Source organism: Abrus precatorius, unplaced genomic scaffold, assembly GCF_003935025.1.
Source record: "Abrus precatorius isolate BTA unplaced genomic scaffold, Abrus_2018 Scaffold9, whole genome shotgun sequence".
In the NCBI taxonomy this organism is placed as follows: Eukaryota; Viridiplantae; Streptophyta; class Magnoliopsida; order Fabales; family Fabaceae; genus Abrus; species Abrus precatorius.
In genome coordinates this window covers 23,280,603-23,291,487 of record NW_020874439.1, presented here as the reverse complement: position 1 = coordinate 23,291,487, position 10,885 = coordinate 23,280,603, and the positions used below count along the sequence as shown (strand labels likewise).

General features: G+C 32.7%; 2 protein-coding genes across 2 annotated transcripts; both read left to right on the top strand.

The window, feature by feature from the left end:
- Positions 1 to 4,072: 4,072 nt before the first annotated feature.
- Positions 4,073 to 5,019, top strand: LOC113851048. Its single transcript, XM_027481537.1, has 3 exons — positions 4,073 to 4,276; positions 4,334 to 4,454; positions 4,538 to 5,019. The coding sequence occupies exons 1-3, from the start codon at positions 4,073 to 4,075 to the stop codon at positions 5,017 to 5,019; spliced, it is 807 nt and encodes a 268-aa protein (XP_027337338.1).
- Positions 5,020 to 5,024: 5 nt separating this feature from the next.
- Positions 5,025 to 5,384, top strand: LOC113851047. The gene has a single exon (XM_027481536.1). It carries the CDS (start codon positions 5,025 to 5,027, stop codon positions 5,382 to 5,384), a length of 360 nt encoding a protein of 119 aa, XP_027337337.1.
- The last annotated feature ends 5,501 nt before the right edge of the window (positions 5,385 to 10,885 follow it).

The following is a 10,885-nucleotide window of genomic DNA, read 5'->3' as shown; positions in this document are numbered from 1 at the left end:
CTGGAATGCGATATAGGATTCCCTGTTAACATCACTGCACTTCTATTGTCACACCAAGGTAAAGGAGGTTTTGTTATGTGAAGTTTTAATTCTGTGAGTAATGATTTGATACAGCATATCTTAGTTATCATTGCTGCGCAGCTTCTGAACTCATATGCTTGACCTTGATACTACCTTTTGTTTCTTAGCAACCCAGGATATTAAGTTTTTTTTCAAGATACACGTAGAATCCTAAAGTTGATCTTAAATCATTTATGTCAAATGCTCAGTCTAAGTCTGAGTAACCTGTGATATACAAGCTTGGAGATTTTTGAAATATTAATCAATGATCAGTAGTGCTATTAAGATATCTGAGTTTATTCACGGTGAAAAAGATGTATGGACAGGTGATTCTAGCATATTGTAAGGTGCCAATGTTTGATCTGTATAGTTTTGGATCTTCAAATTCTGCAGTGTCATCCATTCCTAGTTTGCATTCAGGTGCAAGTGGTGTTTTGATTAACTTGGATCCCTGCATATTTACCTTTATAAGTAAATCAGAAATATATTTTGATTAATTGAGTAAAAGAGAACCTCTTTTCATTTCTTATACTTCAATCCTTAGGAAGTAGTGCAATTTGCCTAAATCCTTCATAGAAAATTTTGAATGTAACTTGTCAATGAAATGTTGAACTAAAGAACTAGAGTTCCGTTATTAAAATGTCATTCACATATATGAGAAAATATTTAATAGTATTTTTAGTGGAATGTATAAACAAAGAATTATCACACCTTGCAGAATAGAAGCCAAATGATATTAAAGTTGTTGCAAATTTAGCAAACCAAGATCTAGGAGCTTGTTTTAATCCATAGAGGGCTTTATTTAAATGACATACTAATTCAAGTTTAGTTATAAAACCTTATGGCTATTTCATAAAAACTTCTTCAGTCAAGTTGCCATTTAAAAAACCATTATCAATATCTATTTGTCTAATATTCCAATTTTGAGATAAAGCTATGGTTAGAATGATACGAATTGTAATAGGCTTCACCACTGGACTAAATGTTTCAGTGTAGTCCAAGCCTTCTTATTGCCCAAAACCTTAGCAATAAGTCTTGCTTTATACTTACTTATGCTACCATTCAAATTTCTCTTGATCCTAAAAATTCATTTGGAACCAATTGCCTTCCTATTTGGAGACAATTTTACAAGAGTCCATGTTTTATTCTTGGTTAAGGCTTGCATTTCAACTTTCATAGCTTCCAGCCATTTAGAACATTTAATAGCCTCGTGAACATTTCTTGGTTCAATTCCAGTTAAAAGAACTTTGGGTTTGAAAATACGGACCTTACTTCTTGTAGTTATGGCATGTATGTTTACTGTTGATGGTGGAGTAGAAGTAGCATGTTCTTTATTGATGATTGTTGTCTGGTTTTCTGAGATAGGTACAGAGGTTGGCTAGGGCTAATTTTCAGCATGGGTTGTACTTTGAGGAGGTATTGGTTGTAATGGTATTTGATTTACTTGATGTCTAATCAAAAGTATAGTAGGAACATTGTTTGTAGTACCTTGAATAAAATTATGTTTTTCAAAAAATGATTTATTTTCTTTTAGAGAAAATATATTTTCATCAAATTTGATGTGTCAAAAAATATAAATTGTTCCATTAGAAGAAATACATTTATATCCTTTATTATGTGTAGCATATCCTATAAAAATGCATGCTTTCAGATCGAAAATCCATTTTATGTTTTTGATATGGTTGTAGAAAAGGAAAACACAAACAACCAAAACATTTAAACATAGTATATTTAGATATTTTATGAAATAATATTTTAAATGGAGATTGTATTTTAACATCTGGTGATGGAATCCTATTTATTATGAAAGTAGCAGCACTAAAAGCATCTAACCAAAATTCACTAGGCAAACCAGATTCAACAAGCAAAGTTAATCCAATTTTAGTTATGTGCCTATGTTTATGTTCAGCAGAATCATTTTGTTCATGTGTATATGCACAACTTAGTCTATGATTAATGTCATTTTCAGAGAGATATTTGTCAAAAGCTAGGTATTTTTTTGCATTATCTATTTGTAGTGATTTTATTTTCTTATTTAGTTGTGATTCGACAATTGTTTTGAAAGATATAAACATTGAAAAAGCTTGTGACTTGTTGTGCAAAAAATAAACCCAACTGAACTTTGAATGAGCATCCAAAAACAATATATAGTACCTATGTCTTTCTCTTGAAGGAGAAGAAGAAGGTCTCCATATATCAGAGATATGAGTTCAAGAGGTTCAATATATACAGTTTTTGAATCAATGAAGGGCATTTTATGTAATTTTCCAAGACAACAAGAACTACAAACAAAAGTACTTTTATTCATTACATGCGGTATATTACATTGTTTCATAACATGCTTTGTAATTTTATAAGAGCAATGACCTAATTTGGCATGTCACAAATCTATAGAGTTACATTGGGCAATTGAATTACAAACTGAATCATGAGTATTAAACAATGGAGGTAACATATTCATATTTGGAAAAACAAAGAGCCCATATTTAAAATGTCCTTTGAGCATAATCCTCTTGTTGGCCTGACACTTAATTACACATGTATTAGCAATAAATTCAAATTTTATATTATTATCTTTTGCAAACTGAGATACACTCATTACATTTTTTGTTATAGTAGGAACATGCATTAAATTGTGCAAAACAAGTTTCTTAGAATAATAAGGAGATTTAAAATTGGAATTTCCAATATGAGTTGTTTTAATTTTGTCACTATTAGCCATATGAATAGATGAATTACTTGTATACTCAGGCCTTGTAGAGATGTTGTTAAGATCATTGGTAAAATGATGAGTAACTCTAGTGTCCGGGTACCAGTTGTGTTCAATTTGAAGATTGGAATTATTTGCATAAGTTAGCATGGCTTGTGTTTTCTGATTTTCTTCAGAATGAGTACCAGTTGAGTTTGAATTCGGATCTTCCAAATCCTTATTAAAACCTATACCAACAATGATAGGCACTATGGCCTATCTTGCCACACAACTAACATTGTATTTTTGTTCCTCTTCCAGTAGAGTTGTAAGAAGAAGATTTAGTTGATCTTTCTTTTTCACGATTTTGTCCTTTACCTGAATTTTTTCCGCGATTTTGAGATTGGAAACCCCTCTTTCCTCGATGCTACTACCCCAAATTTTCTTGTAGAAGAGTTGAATCACAATTCTTGTACTTCTTAATTTTGACCTCGTGATGCATCAAAATCGCTTCAATTTTAGCCAACATGTAGGGATTTGTCCCGGTGATACAGGATGTGATCATAGCGTCGTATTCCTCTGGTAATCCATAAAAAATCACATCGATGTGATCTTCAGTGCTCAAAGGCACTCTTATGGTGACTAGGGTTTCTACCAATTGTTTGATCTGAACCAGATAATTGGCGATGCTGCCGGTCTTTTTGATGTTGCACAATTGAATTCGTAATTGCTTGACTCTAGCTTTGGTTTGTGAGACGTAGTAAACCTTCAAGATTTTCCACACTTGATAGGTCCAGGCAACCAATCACACGAACTTTAAATTGCACATCCATGGATTCAAGCATCTAAGAATGAAAAAGATTGTCTTATTGTTCAAAATTTTCAAATGCAAGGTTAGTATTCCTTTCGCTTCATCTTCTTTGCTTAGAAATTTTGATGGAATTTGATAGGCTCCAAGAAGATGTTTGCGTAGACTATACCCTTTGATTGTAGATTCTGTTGATAGTTAAGCCAAAAATAGGAACTGTCTTATATGACAGATATAGGTTCTGTTATTTCTGTTTTTCTTTTTGTACATTGCTCTCTCTGACCCTTATATAAAGGGATGTATTGTTATCACAAAATATGACATTACTTTTTACCTTTGCATTGTCTCTCTTTAAAAAAACCCTTTATGGTATCAAGAGCATAGGTCGGTCCACAACGGGCAGTACATAAAATACGTGAGTCAAAAAAAGAACGTGTGAGAGTTTCAATTTGTAACCTTAGGCGACGTGAGAGAAAAACGAAGCTTCAAGATTAAAAATCAAGAAGAACGAAGACATGGCTGGGTTAGGAGGGATGATGCAAGGGTCGTTGCCAATTTTTTACGGCAAGGTTTTTGATGATTGGCACATTAAGATGCAAGCCATTTTCGGCTTCCAAGACGTTGCAGAAATAGTGAAAGAAGGTGTGGCAGAGTTGAATTCAAAGGCCACCGAGGAAGATAGGAAGAACCACAGAGCACAACTGAAGTTGGATAGTAAGGTCAGATACCTTATCTATTAGTGTGTAATGGCAAAGATTTTCAATAAAATTTCAAAGGCAGCCACTGCTAAAGAAGCTTGGGAAATCTTGGTCAAGACTTATGGTGAAAGGGATAAGAACAAGAAGGTAAGGTTGCAAACCCTGTGGCGGCAGTTTGAGTTTCTGACCATGGATGAGAGTGAGACCGTGGCAGATTATTTTGACAAGGTTCAAGAACATGTCAATGCAATGCGGGCTTGCAAAAGTAACATCTCATATCAGAATGTCGTGGACAAGATCTTAAGGACTCAGCACCTAGGTTCGATCACATGGTTGTTGCTATTGAGGAAACACGAGCTTTGGAAACTATGGAGATTGAGGAGCTGCAACATTCATTGGAGTCGCATGAATACATAATGAATGAACGACGTATTTGCCAAGAACAAGTCTTGGAAGCTTGTTCATCATACAAAGGAAAGGGAAAAATGTTCAAGAAGTCAGGCAAGAGTAATACCCAACATAAAGATTCACAAGAACAGAAAAATGAAGGCGTGACTGAGTTTGGAAGACGCAAAAGTCAAAAGGCTATGGCTAATTCTGATGGAGAAAAGGAGTGGAAATTTAATAAGACGAAAGTCAGGTGTTTTAATTGTCAGAAGTTTGGGCATTTTGCCAAAGAGTGTTGGAAGGGTGATGGTGCAAAGAACAAACCCAAGAACCAAGCTCATCTAACACAGACAGCACGTCTGACTCTGAAGAGGTGATGTTGATGGCAAGAACGAATGAAGATGAATCAAAGGATGCGTCATGGTATCTAGACTCAGGATGTTCGATCCATATGACTGGAAAGAAAGAGTGGTTTGTGAAGATGAATGAAGTGCTTGATGGAAAAATCAAGTTTGCTGATGATAGGAGTTTAATGGCAGAAGGGTCTGCCAGAGTTGTTGTTCGAGATACAGATGGCAGAGAAGTTGTGATAGAAGAAGTGTTATATGTGCCAGGGCTAAAGACCAATTTACTGAGTTTGGGCCAACTTTTACAGAAGGATTTTGTGATAAGGATGGAGGATAATAGCCTCAGCATATTTGACCAAAGTAAAAGATTGGTTATTAAAGCAAACTTGTCATAAAATAGGACTTTTCGTGTAGTCATGAAAGCTGTGAAGCACCAATGTTTTTCTGCAGCAAGAAAAGAAGTGGAGTGGTTGTGGCATTTGCGCTTTAGGCACCTAAATTTCAGAGACTTATTCCAGCTAAGCCAATACACAATGGTCAATGGAGGTAGTAGATACTTCGTGCTATTCATTGATGATTGGACTAGAAAAACGTGGTCATACTTACTCAAGAGAAAGAATGAAGTTTTGGAGGTGTTTCGAAAGTTCAAACACATGGCTGAGAGACAAAGTGATAAGAAGTTGAAATTGTCGAGAACAGATAGAGGTGGTGAGTACACATCAACAAAGTTCAAGAAATACTGTGATAATAAGGGAATAGTACACGAGATAACCCCTCCCTATACACCAGAGCACAATGGTACTGCAGAAAGGAAAAACCGAACCATATTGAACATGGTAAGGTGCATGTTGAAAAGTAAAGAGCTGCCAAAATTTCTGTGGGGTGAGGCTGTGTTAACTGCTACTTACATCTAGAATAGGACTCCCACTAAAAGGTTAAAGAACATCACTCCAGAAGAAGCATAGACCACATATAAGGCAAATGTTGAGCATTTGAGGGTATTTGGCTCAGTATGCTATAAGCATATACCAGATTAGCTGAGGAGAAAGTTAGATGATAAAGGGGTGTCATTAATACTGATTGGTTATCATACGATTGGTAGGTATAAGCTGTTTGACCCAGAGGCAGGAGAAGCTACTATAAGTAGAGATGTGGTGGTTGATGAGAAGAGAACTTGGGGCTGGAAGTCATTGCAGGAAAGAAATATCACACTTCAGCTGGATGATGAGTATTCAAGAAGTGAATCTGCTGCAACTCATGAAGGGTCTACTGATCAAGGAGGAAATCTGAGGAGATCTTCTAGAACGTCACAGTTACCATCTCATTTGAAGGACTATAACTTGTTCTATGAGGCTGCAATCACCTCAGAGGGAAACTTTGTGCACTATGCACTCATAGCCGAGGCTGAACCTGTTACTTTTAAGCAAGCTGCTGCAGATGATAGGTGGCTGAAAGTGATGCAAGAGGAGATTGAATCCATTGAGAAAAATCAAACGTGGGAATTGGCCAAGCTGCTTGTAGATAAGAAGCCAATAGATTTGAAGTGGGTTTACAAAGCCAAAGTAAATCCACAAGATGAGATTGTCAGATATAAGGCCAGGCTAGTTGCAAAAGGCTTCCTACAAAAAGCTGGAGTAGATTATGATGAGGTATATGCACCCGTGGCTAGGATGGAAACCGTGAGACTTATAGTAGCTTTAGCAACTCAGCTTGGTTGGACTTTACATCAATTAGATGTAAAGTCAGCATTCCTAAATGGAAGGCTAGAAGAAGAGGTTTATGTGGTGCAGCCCCCAGGTTTTGAAGTTAGAATGCAGCAGGGTATGGTGTATAGGTTGAGGAAAGCTCTATATGGGCTAAAACAGGCCCGTAGAGCCTGGAATCAGAGAATTGATCAGTTCATGAGTAGCATTGGTTTTGAGAAGTGTGCTTTAGAACATGGTGTATATGTCCAGTGCAGTCAAAGAGAAGGAAGAACTGAAAAATTAATAGTATGCTTATATGTAGACGACTTGTTGGTCACAGGAAGCAGTGAAGCTTTGATTCATGAATTCAAAGTGCACATGTTGAGTGAGTTGGAGATGAGTGACTTAGGCAAGCTGAGCTACTTCCTTGGCATAGAGTTTACTGAAACTGCGAAGGGTATGGTGATGCACCAGTCACGGTATGCGAGAGAGATGCTAAGGAAGACAGAAATGCATAAGTGCAATGCTGCAAATACTCTAGCTGAGGTGGGTTTGAGACTGGAAATAGATTCAGAGGAAGAAGCAGTTGATGCTACAACTTATCGAAGTATGGTAGGAAGGTTGAGGTATTTGTGTAACACACGGCCAGATGTGAGTTACAGTGTTGGCATTGTTAGTAGGTATATGCAGAATCCAAGAGTATCCCATATGAATGCTACAAAACGCATTCTCAGGTATGTACAAGGAACACATAGCTATGGTATCTTGTTTCCACGAAGAAATGTAGGAGTGGAGTTGAGGATCACTGCATACTCTGATGCAGATTGGTGTGGAGACAAGTGTGACAGGAAGAGTACAGCAGGGTATCTGTTTTTCCTTGGGACTCACCAATCTCGTGGAGCTCAACCAAGGAACCAGTTGTTGCTCTGAGTTCTTGTGAGGCTGAGTATGTAGCAGCATGTGAAGCAACCTGCCAAGCTGCATGGTTGAGTTCTGTGATGGAAGGTTTGAAGGTTGTGTTGGCAGGGAAGATATAGCTTCTTGTTGACAACAAGTCTGCGATTGATCTTGCTAAACACTCTGCTTCTCATGGAAGGAGTAAGCACATTGAGACAAAGTTCCACTACATTCGTGACCAAGTTAAGAACAATAAATTGGAGATTTGCCACTGCAAATCAGAAGTGCAACTTGTTGATGTGCTAACAAAGGCGTTAAAGTTTGAAAGGTTCAAACATCTGAGAAGGCTTATTGGAGTTGCTAATGTAAACAAAATTTTAGCTTAGGGAGGTGTGTTGATAGTTAAGCCAAAATTAGGAACTGTCTTATATGACAGATATAGGTTCTGTTATTTCCGTTTTTCTTTTTGTACATTGCTCTCTCTGACCCTTATATAAAGGGATGTACTGTTATCACAAAATATGACATTAATTTTTACCTTTACATTGTCTCTCTCTAAAAAAACCCTTTAGATTCTGCATGCTGCATCCAAGTTAAATAATTGTCATATGTGAACTTGGATGAAATTGCAGATGAAAAAGTTTGAAGAACAAAACTTTTTGCTGCGAAATCCATTAATGTCATGGATTGTTTGGATAAGCTAATACCATGTAGGAGATACACAATGAAAAAGAAAGGTTGTGAATGTGTTTTTATTATATAACAAGGAGAATAATGCTGGTGGTATTTATACAAGAGTATTATTAAATAACTATAAATATTCTAAAATTAATCCTAACAAAATTATAACAAACTATCGAACAATCTATTTTATAAATATATCTTTATCAATTACTTTTGAAATAATTTGTTCTTTTTTATCACATTAACTCTTGAATGAAATAGAAAATAAACAAATAAGATTTAAAAAATAAAACAATATAAAAAATATGTGAACTTTAAAAGGATAAAAATAAAAAAAAATAAGAATTTTTCATTTATTTGAATAAATATAAATAGTTTGTATTAAATAGTTTAAAATAACAATGAATATTTATTTTAATAATATACTAAAAATTTTAATATATATTCTTACTTATGCAATTTTTAAAAGTAATATTTATATTATTTTACAGATTAAAAATAATATATTATTTTAAAGCTTTTTATACTCAATCGTTCCCATTAAAACAAGTAAAACATAGAAGGTCATGTTGGATCATTTGCAATGCATAGCCTCATTAATTATTTTATTATTTGCGAACATATGTTTGATAGTATATAATAAAAAATAAATCACACAATATTTATTATTAAAATTATAACATTTGATTATATTGATTATATTTGAATAATTGTTTATTTTAAACGAATACTTATATCTTAAATTTAACAATAAAATTTATTAAAATAAACTGAAAATAACTTACAAAATCAAATATTATTTTTCATAAGTTGTTGATAAATTATTTCAAACAATTTTATCATATTACATAATTTAATAAAAAAATTTATACATATATATTATTATATATCCTTTAGCAAAGTTTAAAAATGTTATTTTGTTTATCAGTTCAAAGACACATGTAGAGAGATGAATTTCAGTATTCCTTCTAACCATTCCCATTGCCCTGAGTGAAAAAAAAAATGGTGGAGAGGTGAAAATAGGCCAAAACTTAAAACACCCATTTAAAAGCATTTTAAGCTATAGAAATTTGCAGATTTTGTTGCAGATTAATACTCAAACATAGCAAATTAATCAAAGAAAACTATCCCGTGTACGATAAAATCTAACAATGCCATTCAAATTATTCCAAGTTAGCAATTTAATCATACATCTACAATTTCAACCTACATAACAAAACATAGCAAAAGCACACGAGCACACAAAAAAACTTTCACGTTAATGCAAAAGTTAAACAATTAAATGTGTTTGAATGGAAGATTTTATAATTAAAAAAACATAAAAAATAATAATGAGAGATGTGTAGAGTGAAAGTTAGATGTATAACAGAAATTATAAATAATAAATACAAATATTAAGTATAATAAAAAGATTTTTATTTTTCAAAATAAATTATTTGAATACTTTTATTTAACATAAAAATTGTCTAATTAAAATTTAGTAATATTTTAAAACTTATTTTTTTACCTTCCAAATACATAAATTGTAATAATTTTAAGATATTTTATCTTAACATAACTTAAACCTTTGAAATATAATATCAACAACATAGATTTTACTTTATCGATACCACGAATTTCATAAAGTTAATAAAAAAAAAATCATGAATTCAAAATCTGATCCCAATTATTTCTCCTTAAAACATATTATAATTTATAAGATTCTATCCTCATGCTACAAAAATAAAAGTTAGATACCATAATTGAAAAACGTTCTTTATATTAGCATAGAGCTATATGTTTAAAAAATATTATTTACATTGTTTAAATCATCAAACATAAACATTATACGTGCTATTATATATTTTTTGTTATTTATTTTGTTTATACTTTTAAAAAATATATTTAAATAAAAAATACAAAATAAAATAATATTTTTTTATTATTTTAGTATGTATTAAATATAAAATAAAAAAATTCCATTCTTACGGTATTTTATTTTTATTTAGTGGATACGTATCATGTATAGTCATAAGCACATATTTTAGATTAAGTTTATGGTGTATTTTTATTGGAATGACTAATTTTATGTATTTAATTATAAGAGAGACCATTTTAGTACTAAATTTTAAAAATTTATAAAAGAAAAAAAATTAAAACATTTAAGTCTTTGTTTGGAAGTTTAGAAGGAGGGTGAAAGGAAGAGTTTAAAAGAGGAGAGAGGAGAAGAGAAAGGAAAGGAAGAAGAATGAGGTTAAATCTTTCTCTTATTTATTTGGATGTTTAATATTGAGATGGTAGGATAATGGAAGGTTTAATTATATAAATAATATTATTTTATTTTATTTACAAAAAATAAAAAAAATATTTTTTCTCTAAAAATTAATATTTTTAAAATTACTATTCTTTTTTAAAGAAGTTAGAATTCTATATATAAAAGAGTATGAAAATGTGAGAAAAAAAAACCTCTAAAATGGTAGAACTTAAAAAATTAGCATTAGGATGGTTCTAGAGGGTTTAAAAAAATTCCAAAATCTTCCTCTCCTAATTAAGCAACTTCCAAATAAGAGTTAAACCCTCATAATTCCTCCCTTCTCTTCCGAAATATAATTTTCAAAATAGTCTAAACCTTTGTTTGGAAGGAGAGGAAT